The following is a 25206-nucleotide window of genomic DNA, read 5'->3' as shown; positions in this document are numbered from 1 at the left end:
ATCTTACACTAGTCGTTCTCTACTTAGGCTGCACTCAAACAGTTTTGAGAACTGCAATACCCAGATGGAAGACCAACTTAATCCAAATCTACAGGTCAGAACCGGGTATCAGTATTTTATAAAGAGATACTTACATAATCAGGATTGTGAATCTAGGATCTAAACACAAAACAAGAAAAAAAAAAAACCTCAATGGGTTTTACCCATGGCCTTAACAAATACAGTACACAGCTTTTAAATAGATCCTCTTTGTGAGAATTATGAACTTTAGTCCTTGAATGATTAAATTTTTCTAAAAGGCTCTTGAAATGAAGTATTAGCCACATCACAATCCTCGTCTGGAAATATTAGTAATAACTTTATATAATTATCTGTTTAGAATTAACCAACAGCTATGACTTCCTCCCCAGGCTTTGGGAAATCTAGGCCTTCATAATGAATATTTATTTCCTGTATATTTAGAACACAAATGGATACTAAATATAAATTTGATGTTTTATGGATTCTTAAGAGTATGCTTTACAGCTGGATGGTTCCAAAGAGAGGGAAGTCAAATAACTCTAGTCACAAACACGTCAGAAAGTAGGCATAAGTGGCCTCAGTGGTTTCAGTAGGAAGAGCAAGAGCTGAGCATCGTAGAGACACTGGGGGATCGCACGAGTCCCATGCGTAAAGGCGCACATAGCAACATGGAGGCCGTTCATCACTGTAGCCAGTTCATTCCAAATCACACATGGACTACCCAAATATTCAAGTCACTTTTCTACAAAAGCATTTTTAAATAGAGAGAACATAGATTATTTTGATGTTTACTCGGTAATCTAAACAAGCAGTTCATTCTCTTCAATAGTGAAACAAAGCGGAACCAAATGCAGTTACTAATAAGAACTGTGGAAATTTGGCAAGGAATCCATGACATTAAAAATATGGTAGTTATTAATGCTGAAGTCCTAAGCTTAGACATTTGGTAATTCAGAAACATCTGAGTTCCCTTTGACTTCTGACAGCCGCTCTGTGTCCTTACTTCTTGTCAAGAGCAGGGCGATACTTTTATGAAAAAAAAAAACAAGGAAACTGCTTATTAAAGAAAGGAAAGTTCATACTGGTAAAAATTCAAAAGCTTTTCTTTTTCACTTTTCAAAGGTCTTTTACTGAACTGAGAACTATTCAGTTAAGAAATTTAAAAGCCATATATTTGATGAATAAGCTTGACATAATCTTTCCTAGTTTTCAAATATAATATGACCTGTTCTAACTTGTCAGTATTTATTTCACATCTACTTGTGGTTTTAAGATTTTGTTTTCTTTGTAAACTACTGAAAGTATGCTGGAATTAAAATTTTCCAGAATAGCCATTTGCACTAATTAAATTAATGGACAAATTCCTGAAATCCATGTAATATCCATTTACAGGCTCTGTCAAACAGCTCACATTCTTAAATTTAAACTATATAAGTTACTATGACTTTGTACTTTAAAGAAAGTAAAGGTTAAAAATGAAAATAAATTGAGAGGAGAAGTGAATGTAAGTTAATGGACAAAGATGGCACAAAACTAGATGTTCCAGTTTCAATGAAGACTATAATATGGTAAGTGAAAAAAAATAAAATTTTCACAATAGAAGTAAGGCATTGCTTTCAAAAAGAAGATCCTTGAAATACTTGATAAAATATATTATGCTTCCAGGATAAAAATTAAAAAGGAAACCATATTATAAACAGACAGTTCATGACAATATCTTTAGAACTATACAAACCTATGTACACAAGTACAGTCATAATGCCATTCTGGGATCACTGGATACTTTCTTCAACATGCTATGCAAAATTTAAATTCAATGGTTGAGTCTCTCTTTGGATTTTTCTTTTCTCACAATATGATTAACATGTATTTGATTTTGATTTAGTGTACTTGGGAGTAGATTCTAAAGACTAATTTGGCCAAGATTTCAGTACTGCCATTAATGTGTAACTTTAAGAAGTTACTTTTAAATGTTTCCTTCAATTTCTTCATCTGAAAAAGGGGTAAATCCAAGCCATCCATTTCATTAGGTTTTTGAGGAATAAATAAGTTAATGTATATAAAGCCTCCAACCTCAGACCCATACCCAAGTATAAAGTAAATGCTCAAAAAATGATAGCTATGATTTTCATTACCCAAATCATTGCCATATATTAAACTTTGTATAAAAGTTACCATAGTTATTACATATTTTCAGCAATGACAGAGAAAAAGTAAAAGTTTAATTCACTAAGTCAGGGTTGAAAATATCAATTATATTTGTATAAGATCAGTCCTACTTCCAAAGATGAAGCCAGCAAGAATTGAAAACCAACTGGTCAACATATGTCTGTGCAGATGGAAAATGAATACAACTGTCTTTAAATTCTCTAAAGAAAACTGAATGGAGAGCCTTCTGGTCACCACAGTCCAGCCTTTCAATATGTGTGCGGTGAGAGATTTTGATGGGTATCTGATTCGATGAATAATACATGTTTTGAGGACAACTTCACAAAAATGATCTATCTTTGCTACAGAAACTCATGACTAAGCAATGCAAAGAATCACCTCCAAATCACACTGAGGGGTGGTGGCCCTGTGTTGAAAATGGCAAAATTCCAAAGAGTATATTTTTTGAGATAAAATGATTCCAAAGTTCATCTCCAGTAGAACCAGAAAAGATTACATTTTACAACTATTCTTTTTTCATCTTTAAAAAAGAAAGGAGTAGGGTTGGGAAGGTGGCTCAGTGGTAGAGTGCTTGCCTTGCATCATGAGGCCCTGGGTTTGATTCCTCAGCACCACATAAGCCAAAAAAGCTGGAACTGGCGCTGTGGCTCAAGTGGTAGAGCACTAGCCTTGAGCTGAAGACCTGAAGGACAGTGCCCAGGTCCAGAGTTCAGGCCCATGACTGACCAAAAAAAAAAAAAAAAGGAGTAGTTATTAGAAGACATTATTAAATAAAAGAGCCCATCTTTCTTTAAAGACCTGACATTCACAAGTATTTCAAAAGGCAAAACATATTTGCAAATATTCAAGTTCTGTGAATTCCTATAGTAGTAAAGTTGTACTGGTATTAGGGCTTATGCTCAGGACCTTGCACTCTTGCTCAACTTTTTCACTCAGATGTGGCTCAAGTGTCAGGCTGGTGCTCTACCATTTGAACCGGAGCTTCACTAGTGGATTTTTTTCCTAGTTAATTAGAGATAAAGTCTCTATAATTGTAACCCCTCTGTACAGTATGTTCACAAAAAAAAAAAAAAGTCTCAGAGATTTTTCTGCCTAGGCTAGCTTTGGACTTCAATCCTCAGATTTAGGTCTCCTGGGTAGAGGGAATGAAATGGGTAAAGTTTTGTTGTTTTTTTTTCAGTGAAATTTAGAATTCTTTTCATACCGCAAGTGATAAATAAAAGTTAAAGATTAGTGATGCAGAACAGTTGTAACTAAGGTTGCGTATGAAGTTATGTCTTGCTTACGAGTATTCACATTGTAACAAAAATCAATTATTCTTATGCTGGAACTGTGACTCAGTGGTAGAGTACCTGCTTCACAAGTGAGAGGCATTGTGTTCAAATTTAGTATTAAGAAAATATGATTCTTACTGTTCTCCACATCCATGTAATTTCTTCCTCAATAAAGGCAATAATGAACATATGTAAGAATACCCTCTTTTAACATTCTACAATTCTCCTCTAGAACTACTGCTGGTAGGCTGTGGCATTAATAGGATTTAGCCCAAGAAGTCTTTGTTGTTGTTGTTATTGTTGGTCATGGGGCTTGGACTCAGGGCCTGGGCACTGTCTTTGAGCTCTTAGTACGCAAGGCTAGTGCTCTACCACTTTGAGCCACAGCTCTACTTCCAATTTTCTGGTTGTTAATTGGAGATAGTCTCATGGACTTTCCTGGCCTAGACTGGCTTTGAACCAAAGGCATGAGCCACCAGTGCCCAGCCCAGCCTACATAGTCTTATTTGTTCAACTGTGATTCAAGGACCTTTATGCCAAGAACAATGATTTGGAAACATCAAAAACTAAGCAATTCAAGAATCCATGGTTTAATTAGAAAGTTACGTAACATGAAAAATTATGGATAAATTTAAATGTTAGGCGGGCCACAATGGCTCATACTTGCAATTTCAGTTCTTGGAAAGTAAATATGGGAAGATCACTTCAAGGTCAGGCAGCAAGATTATATCTCAACAAACAAGCAAGGTGTGCAGGTACAAGTCCATCATTGCAGTTGTGTGAAAGGTATAGGAGGATCATGTTCTAATTCCAGCTTTAGTCAAAACGCACAAGATCCTCTCAGAAAAATAATCTATACAAAAGGGGCTGGGAGAGAGGCTCAAGTGAAAGGGCATTTGCCCACCAAGCCCGAGGCCCTAAGTTCACACCCTAGTATTGCCAGATGTGTGTGTGTGGAGGGGGAAGAGTATGCACACACTGGTAAGGAAAAATGGACCCCAGAACTGTGAATTGTCCTTTATGATTAATTTATGTGCAACATTACTATCATTTAAAAAGTTGTAAACTTTAATATATGCACTATAGCATTTAAAAACGTAATCACTGGGGATTCTGCACTTTATAAGAACTAAGAGAACTTTTAATGGTCATATAATTCAGCAGTTAAATTGTAGGCTGTGACAACAATGCCAATGAGTTTCAATTGCAAAGTATTTCTTGCTCAAATGGGCACAATTATCAAACATTTTTTTGTGTGTGTGCTGGTCTTGGGCTAGCTTGAACTCAGGGTCTAGGTGCTGTACCTTTTTTGCTCAAGGTTAACATTCTACCACTTGAGCCCCAGCTTTTATTGTGTAATTAACTCCTCAGGCTGGCTTCAAACCATGATCCTTAGATTTCAGCCTCCTGAGCAGCTAAGATTTACCGGCATGAACCACCGGCACCTCGCTTAAAAATAATCTTAATTTCTGTTGCTTGAGTTGTCTATGTGACATAACAATGGTCTGATACATGATACCTGAAGTGTATATCAAAAATTATGTGTAGAAATCTAAAACTATTTTTCATATATATAATTAGTGCTTATTTAATTCCTGAATATATTTTGCGAACTGCATTTTAATTTTTTAAAGTTTTATTTTTTGGTGCAGATACAGGGGTTTAAACTCAGGGACATGTGCACTTGCTTAACTTTTACACTCATGGTTCCCGCTCTACCACTTAAGCCACACCTCCACTTCCTAATTTGCAATTTTGGTTCCTATGAAATTTAAGCTTGTGTAAGAAAAATTTGATGTTCCTGGATTGTGACTCATTATCCAGGTCAAAAGCATTTTTTTTTAAAAAACATAGAATTAGGATTTAAGAACTTTTATAGCCTTCAGTTTTGGGAGATGGAAACATCCTGAATTGTACACAAAATGTAAATATGTCCAGTAAGTGCTAGCATGTTCATATCTGTGATTACATATGTATATGTACATGTGTTTAAAATGATTGATTTTTATTATCTTGGAATAATTGTTTAAAGGGGTTTCAAATTAGCACGTGTGTTTATGTGTAAAACACATCTTGATCAGTGCCTCCTTCCATCATTTTCTCTTTTCCCATCTATTTCATCCCTGTCGGTCTCAAGTTTTCTAGCTTTATTGTCATATATGTACATTGAGGGATATGACTAAATATTTGCCCACCATTTCTGTCTCCATTTGTTGACCCCTTTGCTCAGGTTCTACTCTTCATAGATAAGACCCTTCCTACCACTGTTTGTTAAACTATTAATCATTCAAAAGAATTAAAATCTTTGGTAAATAACTGAACTCAAATTTACGTATGTATGCAACTTTCATTACTCAAGTATTGGAGAAATTACCTTCAATGAAAAAGACAACATAAACATGATGTTTTTACTACTAAGAATAGTTTGTGGCAATAGAGAAACTCTAATGAATAATAAAATTTGAGTTTAGAAATAGTTACCTAGGATATTTAAAAAATGTGAAAAATAAAAAGACAATGTCATAATATTTGGTACATATACTTTTTTATCAAGTGTCTCTCTGCAGAACAGGAATGCATTTGATAGCATAATTTCTTTTGGCTCAACTTAATAAAGATAGTTGACTTAAGGATAATAACATAGCATTATCGGGTCAAAGAATTGTATTTGTGACCACACCCTAAGCAATCTATCAGGAAAAAATAAAAACAGCATTAAGTGGCAAAACCTTGGGTGGCAAAGTAGGTTAAATATCTAATTTTGCAGGACATTTCATAATTGGAAATTGGAAAATTTATAAAGAAATCTTTATTTTAAGCAGTTCTATCAAAATCTAGTCTTAATTTTAGCCATAGTATATTTCAGCATTAAAGACATGTTTGTACTTTTAAGATTTTAGTTTTTAATGGAAGTAAATAACTGGTCAATGTTTAGAAGAAATCTTGTGGCATGTTATAAAAGTTTCTTAGAAATCTCTTAAAGGCTGAGTACCATAAAACTAGGGCAATGCATATATTCTCAGTTACTCTTTAAAAAAACCTGTAAAAGTGACTATAGTGGCATGTTCTGACACGTTCTTTTCAGAAACCGAACCCTGTTAGTGACAGCAGAACAGATTGTGTGCATCTGCTGGGAAAGAGCCAGATGACAGTGGAAAAACACACATGGGTACCTTGGCACAGCAAATAAAAAATGGAGGAAAAAAAGACCTGGAAGAGAAAGTGCTCAACTTTAATTGAAACATTCTTTCCAACATGATGAATATCAGCCAACCACCTCTTGTAGCCTGTCGATTTTGCATATAAGAATGCATTCTAAAAGAGCCCTTTGCAAATTAGGGGGCTGTTTTGTCCTCTCAGCACTAAATGTTGACTCCGGTTTGGGATTATTTCTTCAAATTATAGCAAATGTAATAAGTATAAGGGTATAAAAAGATGCCATTCTACCACAGTGTGGTACATGAACACTAACTTATAAAAACCCTTTCAGGGTTCAAGTCATATTTCAAGTTTCTGGCTTAAGGTTTTGAATTATGTGGATATTTTATGGCCAAGAGCCAAGGATGCCACAATTCAAATATCCCGCAAATGTGACTATTGTAAGTGGTGCTTGCACTCAATAGTGCTACGATATTTCATTTTCTGCTGATCAACCGCACTATTGTTTAAACAGTTGGCTCACTAGCAGAAGAGAGCTCCTACATAAAAACCAAATGTGTTTCTATAAATCATATCAGGAAGTTCTCTTGGATGCACTGATTACAATGAAAATGTATTCTATACAGTATACAATGCAAATTTTAAACTGGAGACAAAGTTGTTTAATAGATTAGTAGTGTGACTGAAGCAGCTGCAGTCAAAAAAAAATTCTGGTGATTAACAGCCATTTTCCAGTAATCATAACCCTGGAAAGGCTACTAAGTAGGGGGAGGGGGTTGCAGATGGTAATAATTCTCTCAGCCCATGTGCCTTTGAGGGCTCCATCATCTTCATGCAGACTTATTATTATTATTATTATTTTTAAATTAAAGCTTTTAGAGGCATCCTTGATTGCAGTGTTGGGAACTGTCCATGCTGTTTTACCACAGGGAAGTCCACTCTGCAAGTATTCCTCGTGCTGAACACTCTCTATCCAGGCATTAAAACAGGTTAAGAAAAGAAAGCTGAAATGCAAGGTGCACACCAGAGGGTCATTATTCAAATGCATGAGAACAATTTCAAGCAGTCACAACTCCCCAGGTTGTATAAAGTGGGCAGGCCTAGTCCACATTATCTGTCATCCAAAATATGATCTTTTTTTTGGAGAAATTAAATACAAAGCTGAACAAAAAGTGATAAACAGTTTCTGACCCCAAGAAAGATTCCCATTTCTATTCACATTTTATTTAAGTGTGTTTATTAGGGATATAAAATGTCACTTTGGGGATATATTCTACATTATCTGCTATGTTTTTTCTTACCTGAATGAAAATACTCAAATTGCGTTCATTTATTTGTCATCTCAGAGTAGATAAATTTCCCAAGTCTGGGAAAATAAAAGTAAGAATGCTCTTTATTTAATTTTTAACTATACTAATTTAAAAAGCACTTTATATGTAAAAGTAAATATAATTTTTAATGTATTCAGCAGATTGTATAAGTTAACTCTTATATGTAAAAACACTTGTGAAGGAGTATAAGATAAGTAAATAACACTCATTCCTCAGGAACAAATCTGGTCTATACCTACAACCAAAATAGTGCAGTAAGAAATAAACAAGGAATAGTAATGTGACTTTCAAAAGTAGAGACTACTTATTGTTTTAAAAAGGCTTTAGAATTTTTGGTGCTCTATGTGTATCGAAGCAGTTCCTCCAAACTAACTGATTAAAATTATTATTATTAGGCAATATTTTCTGGAATTGAGAACTTTTAAGAAATAAATTCTGAAACTCTTGAAATTATTTTGTCTTTTTGGATCCATTTCTAGTTCTAAAGCCAGCATTTAATACCATCTAATCTGTGAAAGGTTTTGATTTTCTTGGAAAAAGGTATATTGCACTTAGCAATCATTAGAATTGACCTAACATCAGAACTAGAAACTTATCCTGAAAGTAAACCAATAGTAATACTCTTTTAAAAAATTTTCAATTACCCCACCAAGATTTCTAAGTGATTATTTGATCATAGGATTAAAATGTAATGTGCTGTTATGATAACAATAATTGTTGAACACTTACTAAGTGTCTGCATTATGCTTTTATATATATTTAATCCTTATAAAAACTCAAAGAGGTGGATGCTGTCATTTCCCCCATTTTACAGATGCTGGAACTGAGGTTTCCTGATGATTATGTAAACCTGCTTAAAGCCTTTAACCTTCCAGGAAAATGGAAATGGGGAAGAAGGTCTTTGAACCTAGTTTTGGCTGTTGTTCACAGTCATTACTCACTACCGTTTATGAGTATGTTTACTAATAGCACACGTGTATATTCAAAGAGTGCAATTAAGATGGCAATCGAGTGTTCAACTCTTTTTTTCTCGTGTCCATCCTCATTCTCTCGTCATTTCTGTTTCTCTTGTCCTCTGTCTGCTCCCACTTACATTCCCCATTACACACACACACACACACACACACACACACACACACACACACAGAACACTATGAAAACCCTACATTGGTTCATCTTGTCCCACAACCATGTCACCTTCTGGGAGTTCATGATGTTGTGCATTTTGTCATGATATATGGTCCACTGATTCTAAAGATATTGTTAGTTACTGACAGACACTATCCTGTAAACCTTGCTCTTTCAAGATCACTCCGGAGATTTTTTCATGACGTGGTATCAGTTTGAGTTGACACACATGTCTATCAAGCCTAAGGAGCTAAATTAACACCTTAAACTGTTCTATGATCTCACATACATAGTCAAAGCAAGTTAAAAGTGTCCTTGCTTTTACAATACTAAATACATGTACTTTGAAGCAAGAAGGGAGCGCAGACAGCAGAGAATCCAAAAACAATAAAAACAGAAGAAAAAAGGGTGAAGTCCAGAATTATTTGATTTTTTTTGAGCTATAAAATGAGACAAGAGTGGGAAAGACCACTAATGCTCACTCCCACTCAAGCAAGAGCAAATAGTCCTAGAAGGGACATTGTGGAATTATTTTAACCACATGACTATAAGGAATAAACTATGGGTCTGAGTACCTGATGCTACCTTTTGGAAATCTATTCAGGTTTTTTTCTCTTGGATTTATGGGAGAGGAGAAAATTTCAAACATAAAAGAAAGGAAAGAGATAGCCAAAATTATTTTCTTAACTTCTAGCATATTATATACTCTAAGTGGGATTCCAATAAATCCAACAAATGAACACACAGACACATTTTCCTAGTAACCAAGTGTTAGCCTTAATTTAATTAGGACAGATAATCCAGACGGAATTAGGTCTTGATTTATACCTTTTAAACATATTAATGTTAATGGCAACAAAATTATGGTAAAAATACCTACTTTCTAGACGATATAAAAACCTTTACTACAAGACCACCCAACCATTTTCTACGTCTCCTCCAACATAGAGGAAGATCAGGTCTTCATAAAGAAGTCATTGTAATATATTGGCTATCACCATTTACAATTTCTGAAATTCTTGTCCAGAGAGTTACTTATTAGTTGAACCTTCAGGAGACTCATGTTTTACTCATGCAACTACTGTAATACTTAAATATCCAGAGAGTTTACTTTCTATTTAAAGTTTTTATCTAGTACATATACATATAGTCAACAGCTGAAACTTGACAATGGGCCTAAGAATGTTTATCAAGGAGTGGTGATGTAAATAATCCTACTCTTGTAAGAAAATTCCAAGAAAATAATAAATGTCATGCTACATTGTGAATTAAAGTAAAATCTTAAATTGAAGGATAGTTTTAAACAGAATTTTTGAATAGAATGTGTAATTTTTAAAAATTGGAAATGTTATTGGCTCCCATCTGTATTAATATATGCAAAAAATTCAGTATTTTTTTTCTCCCTTGCTAATGGTCCTTCAAGGGTGCCAGGTGCAAGGAACTTGCCAAAACACCTAGAGCAAGAATATCACACTGTGATCACATTCTTAACCCTAGAGGCCTTTTACATTTTTTAAGGTTTATGTTATGTTCACTTATTAACACTCTGCCGAGAAACATATACATACACAGAAAAGTAGTTGCCTAACATTTAAGCAAAATTAAAATTATCTATTTTCAAGAAAAATTAAATTGTATTTCACTGTTGGCCTGATCTGGTAAATTTTAAATAGGCAGCTAATAATTGGTTTAATAGGTTACTGGCTAAACTAACATTTATACTTCGTTCATTCACTGTTAAATCAATAATTTAGTTCAAAAATAAAATTGGAACAAATATTTATTATGTAGCTCTCCTGAAGGGTCCCATTTAATACATTTCTAAAGGAGAAGGCTAGTTTTAGAAAGGTGTGCTGGCAAAAATCTGATTGCATCTCTCTCAAATGAGAATACGGCTCCTGACTGAGGGAAACCATGGCAGCTAGGAATTATTTTTCATAGAATTTAAAAGAAAATTACATTGTTAACATTTGAAAATGTAACTTGATAATTAAAAGCTACTTTTAAACAATTTCCCTCTTCATATTTAAAAGAGAAGTGTAAATTTCCAGGCCGCAGTTTCAAACACAAAGAATGTGAATCCAGATTATTTTGGAAATTAATTTATCTTGCATGGTATTAAACACATTGCTTTACATGGCATCTTTCAAATGAAGAACCTAAACCAAATCTGAAAGACAATGCCCACATTCTTTCTTCTTTCCCTTCTGCATTTTGACCTAATCATTATTAAAAGTGTGAATGTTTATCAACAAACATTACTGCAGCACCACATATTATATGGGAATAGTGTTGCTTCTCCTCAACTTTTAATTTGCATCATAAAATGATCTAAACTATTTGGAACGGAATGCACAGACTCCATTGAAAAGAAATCATTATGTATTTATTTTTTGGGGTTTTTTTGTCGAACAAACACAATTTTTAAAAAAGGAGGATGTCTGATTGGACTTCCCGTACTGGAGGTAGGAGGTGAAGGAGAGGTCTCATATTCCCTCTCATACCAATTGTTCCCTGCATTCTAAACTGTTAGGTGGGAATAGAAAAAAAAAAAAAGGAGGTGGGGGAAGCATACTGAATCCACTTTGCAGTTAAATGTCTTAGTGATTTAAGAGGCAGAGTTTTCTAGTTAAAGAAGGGAAACATTATGCTTTTCCTTTCCCAAAGCTACTTCTCAGGAAGAAGGCTCTCATAGCTCCATAGCCTACGTAGGGGGAAAAAAGGGACATTGCTTAGGGTTGAAATCACTCTCAGACAGAGGAGGGGAAGTTTATGATGTGGCGCTGTGCACTGGTTCTGGGCTGCAGCCAGAAAGTTTTCACTTTGTAGTCCTGCTGCCAGTACCTGCCCTGCATAGTCAAGAATAAAAATACACCAGCGTTCTACCTCAGAAACTGTCGATGTTACAAGGAATTAAAAGAGTTTATTTTTCTTTCTTTATCCTGAGTGTAATTACTGTTTTTAGAAAAGAAAGAGCTGAAACTATAGTAACTGGAGTTTTTTCCCCCTTTTTAAACTCCTCACACTACCTTCCCACAAAGCCATTTAAGTTAAATGGTACATTTACAGACTCACCTACATGAAGGATATAACTTAAAACATCTGCTTAGACACATAGTTCTCTTCTGATATAAAAAGTGTGGCAAAATTGTTTAAAATATAGGGCCATTATATTCTTAAAATATGTGTTCTTCAGTGTGTGTGTTCATTCATTAAAGAGAACTTGGACCGCAATTAAGTAGTAGGTCCTATAAAGGTTCCTTGTGTGATCGTGATTTCTAAAAATAAATGCCCCTGTGAAGATTTCTGCTAAATAATCACATCTTCAAAATTACTTTAAAGAAATATCAATCCCTCACGTTGCATTAAGCAGTAACACCACCCCTCCCTAATAAGACCTGACTATACTCCTTATTATAAAAGGTCTAGAATTAATTAGTAGATTAAAAAAATAAAAGTCAAGTTTTTTTTTCTGTCAAGTAGTAAGTCTGTTTCCTTAACTATTCTGACTTATTCGTATTAGTGAATCTATTTTCTAATTTTGTAAATGAATAAGCAAATCTTAGCCAAGGCTACCCATCCTTAGGATTTGGGAAAGGAATCCAATCTCTTGTTCTTATATTACCTTGTTGAAAAACACAGATGTGTGGAAAAAGCAAAGATACGGGTATTTATGGCTATTTTTAAAGATACTTCACATTCTGTCAAATAACCATATAATTGCTACTTTAAAAATACATTATGCTAGGGATCATCTGAGAGCTATTGATACAAGTTAGCTCTTCATGCACATCTTATCTATGACAACAAGACATAGGGGTTAAACCAGACCATGCTCAGGATGCTATTTGGAAAAAGCAGGTCTCAAGCTTAACATGCCTTATTTAAATCATCCCTTGAAGAGTTGCACTGTCATTCTACATGAATCAGAATACTTGCAGGATGGACAACATTGCTCCATATATTTAAAATTTGCAACATTACGAATTAATAAAGTCTCTATAATGTCTACATTACCAAAGAGTAATGATTCTTACAGAATTTGCCTTTAGGAAATACAGTGTCTATACCGCTCATAATGTCACCCATTTATTTTACAACGTTCTCAAATGATTCTCTTCAGGTGTACTCTGAACTTTGTTTACACTGATTATACTTAAAAAAAAGCACAGAAATTTAACTTTGGTAACAGAATGACAATGTAGAGCAAATACATTACAGGGATGTCAAATAAAAGTTCTTCATATTATGGAATGATACTAAACCATGGATTTACATAACTATCACAGCTTTTATCCTTAATAGGAATATGCTTTCCCCTTTTGCAGTAAAAGTAATATCAGAGAATGTGAGGCAAGACTGTAATGGATAATCTTTCCTATAATATATTTCACAATAGCATTCATCATAAAAACGTTTTTTCTTGTACAGATGAAAACAATTAACATAAAATCATTAGTGCTATTTTCATATTCTCAGAAGGAAAGGTAGGAAATGATACCTCCTAGATTTTATTTCTTTATGCCTTAGTGTTAGATGTAAATAGTAGTAACTATTAAATTGTGGCATTGAGCTAGATGCATATTATTTGAGTGTACTTTACAGTGATTGCATTCATGAACATTAAAATATGTATTACAATTACAGAATTTTGCAGATCTTTCTCAGCGTTCAGTATGAGACAGACTATCAATAAGAGCTACTTTCTGGAAAACAACTCTGATAGTTTTTGTGCTCACAAAGTACAGTAGATTCTTACAAGTTATTTCCTTTCTCATGCTGATATTCTCTTACATACTGCATATTTGCTTCAACTCTCCAAAGGAAGAAATGTGGCTCTTGTGGGAAAGACCCACCCCTTTCTACATGTTTGCTTCCTTGAACGAGAAAGGAACACACCCCCTGACATTCTTTGAAATGTATCCAAAAAGTACAGAACCATAATAACACTGTATCATTGATTAAATTAGAAAAATTAAGTGATAGTCAAATGTTAATATGCCGAGTATTTTAACTAAGAGAACTAAAAGACACCTGTACATAACAGCAGTGAACTACATTCTGTCTAGCCTCTATATTTGGATGCTTAGAATATTTGTGTTAATGGAAGAAAGTCATGAATGTTTGTGGCATGTGTGTGTTGTATGACATCTCAGGAAAAGATCAATAAATGTTAAAGATTTTTGACTACATCTTTTAAATTTAGACCTATTAGGAGAATGTTCCCCCCTTTTACATGAATATAAAAGAGAAAAAATATTTGTAAATTAAAGTATCCAAATTCCTAAGTAAAATCAGAGGACTATTCAAAATCCCAGACCTGCAAGAACATCACAGGTCTCTCCTTGGTATTCTAATGTCAGAAAACTTACACTGAAGTTAGTGTCTACTAATTTCTACCTCATCAAAGCATTCTGCTAGGCATAAGAAATTACATTCCAATAAGGCTTCCTTTCCTTTTGTAGAATTGTACATGCCCTAACCAATTTTTTCTTTTGTGGTTATTTTTCAAAGAAAATAATGTACTTACTCCATATTTGTGGCAGTTTGGATGCTTATCTTTCCTTTTAGTTTTGAAATTCTCTTTTGTTGTACTTGTAAATGTAAACAGAGTAGGCAATAGCTGACATCTCTTAACCTACTTTTTAGGATTTGAGGTGGTAATTCCCTTTGCCACTTGTTTATTAGGCATTTTAGCTCAGTAATTTCCAGGCCTACAAAATGGAAGCTCTGCTATTTTGTCTATGTTTTTCCCTTGGAGGAAAAGTGAAGATATACAGAGAATGTATAAATTGGAATTGAAGGTAGTAAACTTATTAAAACTTAGTAAGATATTGTTATGGTCAAAGAAAACCTGCATGTGTCACAAATTCACATCGATGAAACATCTCATTCACTAAAACCTCCTTAGTATAATAATACACAGAAAATTAAACACATAAATATTAATTTTATGTATCACAGAGTACGTAGGCAATGAAAATGCAATGTTTACATTTATGGGTGACTCCTCATTAGTGTTTTATTGTGTGAAACACTAGGAGGCATCAGTTGGGTAAAAAAAGACTTCAATTTTAGAGAAAGCAAGAGATTACTGAAGAATTGGATGTGTAAGAAAGTTGGAGTTTCCAAAATGTCATTTTGTGAAACAAAAGTTTATTCTCTGAAATGCACATCATATTTTGTTGTAAAGAAGGATTTTTAATGTAAAGTTCATGAAATATACAAATATATACACATAATTTGACCAATGAACACCTATTAAGCTATATTTCAGATATATATGATATCATAATTAAATATTTTCACAAAGACTACAGTTGGTAATAGTTGGGCATTACTATTATGCATTTTCTGCTCAATTACTCAAAACTACAAGGATGCTTTATTTCTGGCAAATTCTGCTTTGTATACTTTACCATACTACTGAAAATGTCCAATGAGTTTAAGCCTTATGATAACTACTGCACATAAGCAGACAGCTTGAAGTCTGTTCAAAAAGAAGTGATGGAACTTAAAATTTAAGAGATGAAGAAACGTATAAAGAGCATGCTTTCTCTCGCTGCGCTATTGAAAGTCTATTTTTTGAAAACTGAGTTTTCTACTGTTTGAATGGCTCTTCATAATGATGAAGCAACAGGGCTGTCATATACTTATCTAGCAATCATTTGAAATCCGAGTGCCTTGCCAGTCCTCAGCACTCAGCTTTTATCTTTGACCTATCAGAATGACACGTGAACTGTGTAATCTGCCTTTTGTAAAGTGCACAGACTCCGTTGTTGCTCCTGGTTTTGTGAATCGCCCCTGTAATCTGGTTTGATTTCCTAAAGGTGACAGATCTCAATGAACAGTCAAGCTTAACCGACTGCAAGATAGTCCATGTGTCCAGGAGATTAAGGTGCAGTGTTGAGGATGGGATCATAAAATCACCCCTCTTTGCACATGTAGCACACTCACTGAGCATCGGCCTCTAAAGCCTTTCACTGTCTTCACCATATGTGTAAAAAGAATGTGCACATCTTCAGATATTAACTGGGGAGGCATTTTCTTGGAAAATGAGCTTTTATAAATATAGAGCACATTATTAATACACTCTTTAAGTACATTCCGTGACCCTTAATTTCAGATTGAATTCTTGCATAATTCTTCACTCATGCCCTGGGAACCATGGCTCTCTGTTTAATAACTATTTCTTTGTAGTTTTATAGTACAAGTACTACTGCCCATATATTTACCCCAACTTTGTCACTTTCTGAGATTTCAGGGACTCAAAATATACTACATGTAGAGTTGGGAAATAAAAGCACAAAATATACGACAACAAACAGACGAAAGTTTTAAAGATGATGTTAACCTATGCTAAGGAGTTATTTGGTGCAGTTCATTATAAAAGAAATTTGAATATAATATATCCTTTATTAGAGGATACAGCTGTACTCTTAAGCAATTTATTGATTCAGTAAACTGAGGGCCAGAGAAAAAAATTAATAGATAGCTGAAAAATGCAGGACATAATACTTCTTCAGGATTTAATTTTGAATCATTACAGAGCCTCTTTCCATATTGGAATGAATCATTTCCCCAAAATTTTTCAAAATGAGCTGGCTTACAATGAAAAAAAAGTCATGAAACAAATCCTTTCAATTTAAATTTTATGTGGTTATTTAGTGTTAAGGTGGTCCTATCCAGAAAAGTTAACACCTGTGATTGTACACTTTGCAACTATGATTAGCTCTGGAACATTAAAAAAATTGACTTATTATTTGCTATTTAAGCCAATGTTAATAAAATTAATATTTAATAAGATCGGCACCTTAATATTTATTATTTTTCATTGTATAATTCCATAGCAAGCAGGATGTAAACAGCACACATATGCAAACATTTGACAACTATATGCATTTTATTAATAATTAGTAGATTTTTATAAAAATTACAGCAAAACAAAGTTAATTACCATCTAATATCTCCTCGACTGAAGAACCAAATATTAAACAACTGTTTTGCTTAAAGTGTGTTTTCATGAAAAAATTAAAATTGAATTAGTAGTCTAAGATATAGTTAAATACAGTTTTCTACAAATAGGAAAAAAATTCTCACAGACTTAAAGGTTTTTTTTTTTCCTCTTGAGATAAGGTGTTAAGTAGGGGCATCTCATTTTATCTCTCAAATACTGAATCCATTTGTGTTAGAACTGCTTCATTTGCCTTAATAAATAATTTAATGTATATACTAGAAGACAATAACATAGTTTACTAACTGCATTTTGCCTAAAACGAATATAAAAAATAATTTTGATACATACTGAACATTTTAAGGACTAGCAAAAACTAGTAATATTTAAAAAATTAAAATAGGTACTTTTGTTTCAAATGGCAGATTTCTGGGTCTATTTAAAGCTGAAATCCAAATGCAATACAAGGTTAAACAAGGTTCACAGGTGGTCACATTTCCATGCACTTCCAATCCTCTAAGGAATGAAGTTTTTATACTCCTCATAACATCTTTCCTCTGCAATCACAATTTTATTGCAAGGTGCCAGTGAAGAGTCTGGTCACTTTTGGATTGGTAGATAGATGTGCCTGGAGTTGCCTTTCTAGCACTTAGAAAATATATGCAGCACCTAAGCATTTCATAAGACAGGTACTATTAGAGTTAGTATCAGATTAACAATAGTAAAATGCACTTTGTGTCAAAGCAGTTCTCCATTGAGGACTGGGTATAAAGAACTGGCAGAGAGCCTGATTCTACTTATTATATTGTCAGCATTTACATAGAAAGTATTTTATACAAAAGATTCCCATCCCTAAAATGTGAAGAAGAAAAAAAAGGCTTTTCCTAAGGAAAGATAACTACTGGACCTAGATTAGTCAGAAATAAATAACTCAGACATATAAGGTTTTAAGACTTAATAGCCATGTTCTGGGAAAGTAATAACATCAGCACTGAATTTAAATACTTGTATAATGTGTAATAGTACAATAAGCAACGTGCTGTGCCTGAATATACTTCCTTCATTCCCAACTTTATCACTGAGTTTGGTAACTTTCATCCAAAGTCCAAACAGAAGGCAATTTAAGTATCTTAACATTGTTTGTTTTTAAAGAGCTTTGTATTTGACTTGATCTAAACAACAATGCCAGTGCTGAAATCCAAACATGGATTGTGAAATGTATAGACTACCGAGCCCAGGGTTACTTTTTGTCCACACCAATTAAGAAGCCCTCATTCAAACCAACACTTTGGTGAGGGAAGAAGATGCACAAAGGTAAGACTCTGACAGACAGCCATGCTGCAGCTCAAACTAATCCCAAGAATTAAGAATTAGTGGCTCAGAAGCATAACCCCGGGCAAATCAGTCTTTGGGTGAGGGGGACTCCTGGGAACATCTTTTCACAATGAACTAACTGCTAAATCTTAAGACATCTATTTCAAGGTCACAAAACATTCTGTGAAAAATTGAAATCCACCAAGGCTCCACACTCTCCACCATATCAAACATGCTAATGACGTGAACTAAACTTCATGAAACTTTAAACACACTGTGTGACAGGCACCAGTCAGGAGTGATTTCAATAACTGATGGCAAACGGAGAAGACTGCCTAAAAAGTTACTTTTAGCAACACACAAGGAAATCGTGGAATCTAAGGAAAAAGAATGCACAACGTGCCTCAACTTCAGCCTTCAAAAAAAAGGCACCAGGATGAACCCAATGCCATGGAATATACTGATGCAGCTTTCAGAGACAATACCCAGGCTATTTCTATTTTTACCGAGAAATGTCAGAGGTACTTACATGAAGGAAGACCCGACCAGATTAGTCCTTGGGATATTTTCCTTTCTTAAGAGAAAGGGAGAGAGAGAGAGAAAGGAAAAAAAAACAAAAAACAAAAAACAATAATCTTTACTTTGTCCAGCCTTGAAGTGCTTCTCCACCTGATTCAAACATGCAGTCACGGCGACCCACACTGAACCTTCAAAGTCAATCCAATAGCAGCCCGAAGATGTCTGGGGTGTACGCGTGTGCTCAAGTGTCTGAGACTGCTAAGCAGAGCGAGCTGAGAAAGCTGGAGACGATGTATGCCTGTGTGCGCGCGCGCGCGCGCGCAGGGCGAGCGCGCGCGGAGGGGGGAGGCGCGCGCGGGGCCGCGCATTCGCGCGCGCACCCAGCTCGCTCGGAAGAGGAGGAGGAGGAAGAGGAGGAAGAGGAGGAGAAGGATGAAGGGAAGGAGGAGGAGGAGGAAGAGGAGGAGGAGAAAGTGGCTCTGCAGCCGGTCGGATTAAAAGTAACCAGACTCGTCCAGAAAACTGCGTCCAGGAAGGAAGTGACAGAAGACGAATGGGAAAAGGAGAGCAGCTCACGGCCTTTGAAACATCGCGTAAAAAAAAAAAAAAAAAAGGCGGGGAGGGCGGGGGGCGGAGGGAGATGCCAGGATCCTGGGTGGAGAGGCGGGGGTGGCAAGGCAAACTGAGCTCTCAGGGTTGGAGTTCGAAGCAGCACGTCTGCTAAAGTGTCTTTCCCCTCCCCCCCGCTTTATTTGATCTTGTTCTTGCCTTAGCCTCACGTTGCCTTTTCCCCTCCGTTTCTCGCCCAGCTCTCTGCTTCTCTCTCTCTGTGTCTCTCTCCCATCTACAATCCCCAGCCGTTGAGTCTCTCCTCGGGAGCTGGAGAAATCACCAGTTTCACTCTTGCAAAAGCGGGGCGGGGACTAGACCTCCGGAGCCTTTTAATAAAACAAACATACAGCAGCTTCCCTCCTCACCCCTCCAGTCTCAACTAGATTGATAAATTACTCCACTACACTACTTTAATTATGTATATGGTATGCAGAATAAATCACTGAACATCAGTACCTCAATCAAGCACTTTTAAATGATAATTGCATCTTGGGCGAATCAATCTTTCCATTCCTGACATTTTGCTAATTTTAGTTTTGCGGTGGGGTAATGGCACATGCCATACGCAAACCTAATGACAATTCTTTATTGCACGAAAGGAAAGACAACACGACGAGCCGTGGGCTCCCGGCTTCTCTCCCCGTGCCACCGCAGAGGACGCTCGGGGAGAGCCGGTCTCCGGCTGGCGAGGCGCGCGCGCGCTCGCTCCCCGGGGACGCCGCGAGCCAGCCAGCAGGAAAGTCCTGCAAAAGTCGGGATCTTTCCTCTGACCAATAGGAGCGCGACCCTAACCGTGGCTCGGCGGCTGCCCCCTCCCCCTTCGGATTCGCGTTTGGCTACTCCAGTCTTCCGCCGGTCGGTGCGCGCTTCGGTTACTCACGCGTAAAACCCACCGACCAGGATGTCAGCAGCCCTGGATTCCAGCGGGCTTTTCCTGCGGCACACGCGGCTTTCCCACCCTGAGAGGTTGCAGGGCTAGACAGGGAGCCGGAAGGCTTCTCGAACGTGGAAGTTTGTAGGAAATAATACAAGAATGACTAGCTTTTGAAATCCGGACTTCATTTGCAAGGCCATGAACTTTCTCATCAGTTTGGAAATATTTACCAAGGCAGCAGCTAGCTTCCTCAGAGATTTTCCCCTCCTTTCTCCTACCCTGCGCTCCCCCCACCTCCTTCTCTCTCTTCCACAACTTAACTTCATCCAGGTCATTAACATGTAAACCCAACCAACTTCCCAGAGGCGTTACTGGTGACCTCACTTATGCCGACGACTTTCAGCTACATAAGAAGCAGAATAGGGACTGATAAAGAAGATCATTTGTGTTAAGCTTGAAACATATGAAACATTTTTCTTTAGCAAAAATACAGGTTAACATCCAATTTTTAGAGAAAGATAGCAGGGTCTGGGCACCACCTTGCCCTTTCTGATTACACTACGCCCAAGAAAGTTAAAAATAAAATGTGTTCGTCCATACACAAATGAAGAGACAAGATTCCAGCAAACTATAGATAACATGAAATGTTCAGGCATTTTTTAAAATTTTAATATTGGGAAGGAAAAGGAAAACGAACAAAGGCCAAAATTCTGAGTGCACAAGAGGAGACAGTTCTAGTGTACAGAATGATGTAGCTAATTAAAGAAATCTCCTCACTTAAAAAAATTCCTTTCTGCACTATGTGTTTAGCCCAATGACTAGTTGCATTTCCTGTTAACTTCTTCAGTATGCCTGCAGACAACTATTTTAATACATGAGGGCAGGGTGGTTCTCTAAGCCTCTTGCTTCATTGTGGGGGCTATTTGATGTTAGTAGCTTCTCAACATTCAACCTACCCTCCCAAGCTTCACTTGAAAGGAGAAGGTTGATTTAACAGGCAAGTACAAGTAGATCTGAACAATCTTCACGCTTCTGGCTCATTACCATTGTGACTATTAGTACAGCTAAAAGGAAGATGTCATTTTTATTCTAGAAAAGCAGGGCAAACTGTCACAAGAAAAAGCCATCTGAAATAGTATGCAGATTATTACCTACATTTTGCTTGCCTGTTTGTTTTTCATATGGTAGTTCGCTACTATCATGACTTCATTTTAATAGTATCACAAAGAACATCTATGTCAAGTTTTTATTTAAAGTTACTTCTTAAAAAATCCAGAATTTTAAAGGTACACAGACATTTTGAATACTAATGTTTGTCTATAGTAGTAAATAAAGGAAATTAATTTTGTTTTTTAAAGGTTCACAAATGGTTTGACAAAGCAAACTATTTGAAGAACCATGTGAGTTTATAGCTATAATGTTTAAAATTAATGTAATGAATTGTAATGGCCTATGAGCAAATAGATATGAGCAAATAGATAAAGCTGGTTCATGAATTTCAATCATGTGTTTGGTACATTAAAGAGGGCATGTCTGTTTGTCATAGTGCACTTCTGTTTTAGATTTATTTTTCCTTGAGCCACTTCATTTTACCTTTTCATATTTTAAAGAATCATTTAATGATAAACATAACAAACCCATAGTTATCAATGATAATGGTAGCATTCAAAAGTATATACAACCCCACATTGTGGATAACTTGAAAACAATTTGGATCTGGAATGTATCACAGTTGGTCTTTGAAAATATAAGCTTTTTCCTCTCAGCAGATTTAGCTTCTTAATTACGTGTGACCCAAGTTAATATTAGCATTCGTTTCCTTCCTCAAAACCTTTAATAGTTGAAGGGAAACAGAAGAGGTTATGTAGAAATATACAGTATGCACTCACCTGAAATTTTAAATTTTCATTACTAAGTAGTGAAGTAGTTAACTTAAGAGTTTTTTTTTTAAATGTTCCTCTTTTAAACGACTCCCAACTTGTTATTTATTTATTTTCTTAAATTTACAAAACCATCTTGATCCTTGTCACCTCATATTACTTGGCTAGGATTACAATATTTTCTCATATAGAGAGAGGCTTGTCCTGTGTGTTAGGAAACTCAATTGAGTTCAAGACTTTTGTGGCTGGGACTGTAGCTCAGTGGTAGAGTGATTGCCTAGTGTATTAAAGGGCCTAGATTCAATCAGCAACACTGCAAAGACTTTAAAAATCCTAAGTCTTGCTGTTGGATGTGTACTTTCTAGGATTTTGTTAGCTTACAGTTTAGATGAATTCTCCAAACTCTTCTAGGTCTATGCTTGCAAATTAAACAGTAAAGAAAAGATTGTACCATTTAAGCCAATTAGATTATAGAGGTCTAACCTGTTAAATAAAAGGTGATTTTTCTTTAACAAAATATTGACATGTGGGATCGATATACTATTTAATAAACCAGCTTTATGTATTTATAGGGGCTAATCACCAAATAGTCCTTTCATTAAATAATTAACGTGTTTTATTTCAGTGCAAGTTTACATTGTTTTTCCCCCCAAAGAATTATACTTAGCAATATGTTTAATTAAAATGCCAAGGAAATTAAAGAGTGTGTGATATTTGGAATTTCTGAATGTAAGGAAAGCTAATATTTCAATCTCCCATCAGTTGCCTACCATCTTACACCACCCCCCCTCCTCACTATTTCCCTACATTAAAGCAGCAGTCTACTAAAGCCCTGTGCACTGGGTCTGCCTGCTTTTAAGCCTGGCCCACGCTGGGTGTAGCTCTTGAAGTGAGCTTTAAAAAATTATTTTAAAGTGAACTGGGGCGGTTGCTACAGCAACCCACCCTGAGATGAAGAAAGGCCATGGATTAATTTACCCCTCAAGATTATTCAACTCTATAGTATTTGTTCTTCAGTCAGAACTTGGAACATAAACATGATAATTGAATATGGAAGTTCAGAAGACTCTAAAACCATAGTAGGATGTAACTTCCATAGCATGAAACATACTCTGATTTTTTTGTAGTTGGATAATATACATGACTCCTTGTGAAATGAATTAATTGTAATGAATACTTGGAAGGTAACCCCTGAAATGTGATGTGAGTTTTCAACAAAATGGCATTGCATTGCTTATAATAGAAAATAGAATATGGCTATTTAAATCATTATCGAGAATATATGTATAAATATGAGAAAGATAATGATTTAAATAGCCATAAGGACAAAGAATTTGGCAATTGTACCTTTGTGATAACTTTGTGGTAATGATAAAAGAAATGTGGGCACTCACCACATACACTTCACCCCCACAGTCATTTGCCTTCCATTCTTTACTTCATCTCCTCATAGAAGTTACTTCACAGTTTGCAGCTCTTCTTTGGCACCTGAACAGGAGTAAAATATAAGAAGTATATAGTAATTTTTTAAAAGGTGACATCAAAGTACATTAGATTTCTTTCTAAAATTTCTAAAGCAATAATACGGACTTTAAACAAAAACATGTACTGGCTAGGAAAAGGCCTTCCATGACCATTTGTGATAAAAGCTTGTTAAAAGAAACAGCGTATACCACAAATGCAAACTGCAAAAATTCAGTAGGGACAGTGACATTTGTTAGGCACTCAAACAATCAGAATACACAACACATGAACTGATTGTGATTAAGAATCTACAATATACAAAGTATTTGCTATTTCAGGGCAAGGTTTAAATCATTTTCTTTATCTCATGTATAATGACCTTACATTTGTCTTTATTTTCATGCTTTACGTTTATATCTGCTTAAGAATTACAAGCAAAAAAGTCAAATACATAACTTATCAAGCTAATAAGATTTGTTAAATTGGGAGGTGTTTATAATGCAACTTTAAGTTTCTGTCTAGGCTCATTTTATATATTATTTTAAGGCCACTTTAAGATATTTTGGGGCTAATGATGTGGATTTAGGAACATTTATGAATTCTATTACTAATAACATCCTACCAAGCAGTGTTTAGCTGTATGGAACACAGACAAATGCTCTTATGTTCTAATCTCTGTGTTAGACTGGCTTTCCATTACTTAGAGTACAAAAATGAACCCTTCCTTGGCATCAGAATGGGACTAGTCCTAGTAAAAGAGCCGACTGTGCGACCTGTTGGAGCACAAGGTCAATATCCATTTTTCCATTCATAACATGATTTTTCATAGCTTTATAAGAGGACTTTATATAAAGTCTCTTTATTATGGTTTTTATTGTATATTGATTGTGTGTTTTTTTTATTATGTTAGGTCAAAACTAAGAAAAAATAAAGAATTTGGGTCAGCTTTAAGGGATTACTTATGTTGGTTGAATTTCGTCTTTTACATACAGGCCCTGAGTGCATTTCTTTAAACTTGATCTAGTGGTAAGTACTAACTTTCCTGTCCAATTCCTTTCTCCTGTTCTGCTTGTTTTTACAGTCTTTTATTAAAGCGAAAATCATGATACGTATCTCCCAGGGCCTTTTCAGAGTACAGAAATACAATCTTCATGAAATAATGTATGAAAGGTATTTCAGGACTTTCAAAAATCCCACTACAAATTATGATATATTTCCTATATTAGTAAACCCAGATTAGGCTTGATTAGTAATTTGCTTGCAAGTTTGTGGTTGATTTAAAAGCACTCACATACATAGCTTAATATAATGGGACTTTGCACTTCACTTACAAAATTGTTAAATGTTTCTTTTGGAAATTGATTCTACTGCATTTCAATAGAACCATTCCATCTGATTTTATTTCACAGAAACAAATTTAAGGAATGAATATTCACACTTGCCCCTTTGAACTGTTTTTTTTTTTCTAGACACCTTACAATATTAGTGTTTTAAACAGTCTTGACCA

The 25206-nt window shown here is 35.4% G+C and overlaps 2 protein-coding genes across 9 annotated transcripts in view; one reads left to right on the top strand and one right to left on the bottom strand.

Annotated features, from left to right (window-relative positions):
- Mef2c (myocyte enhancer factor 2C) overlaps positions 1-19141 on the bottom strand; it is a 162919-nt gene extending 143778 nt beyond the window's left edge. For 2 of the 8 annotated variants that reach the window (XM_042691010.1, XM_042691013.1), the window contains exon 1: positions 18880-19136. The gene's annotated coding sequence lies outside the window, so the exon portion shown is untranslated. Of the gene's footprint in view, positions 1-18879 lie in introns of all 8 variants that reach the window. The other 6 variants (XM_042691014.1, XM_042691015.1, XM_042691021.1 and 3 more) reach the window with 5 other exon arrangements.
- A 178-nt stretch (positions 19142-19319) lies between these two features.
- LOC122117296 lies at positions 19320-22662 on the top strand. The gene is made up of 2 exons (XM_042691023.1): positions 19320-19462; positions 20081-22662. Exons 1-2 carry the CDS (start codon positions 19423-19425, stop codon positions 20365-20367), a joined length of 327 nt encoding a protein of 108 aa, XP_042546957.1. The 5' UTR covers positions 19320-19422; the 3' UTR covers positions 20368-22662.
- Positions 22663-25206: the final 2544 nt, after the last annotated feature.

This window comes from Dipodomys spectabilis, unplaced genomic scaffold (genome assembly GCF_019054845.1).
Source record: "Dipodomys spectabilis isolate Male_0828 unplaced genomic scaffold, ASM1905484v1 ptg000140l, whole genome shotgun sequence".
NCBI classification, from domain to species: Eukaryota; Metazoa; Chordata; class Mammalia; order Rodentia; family Heteromyidae; genus Dipodomys; species Dipodomys spectabilis.
Note: the sequence above shows the minus strand (reverse complement) of the source record. Positions and strands in the feature narration are given on the sequence as shown.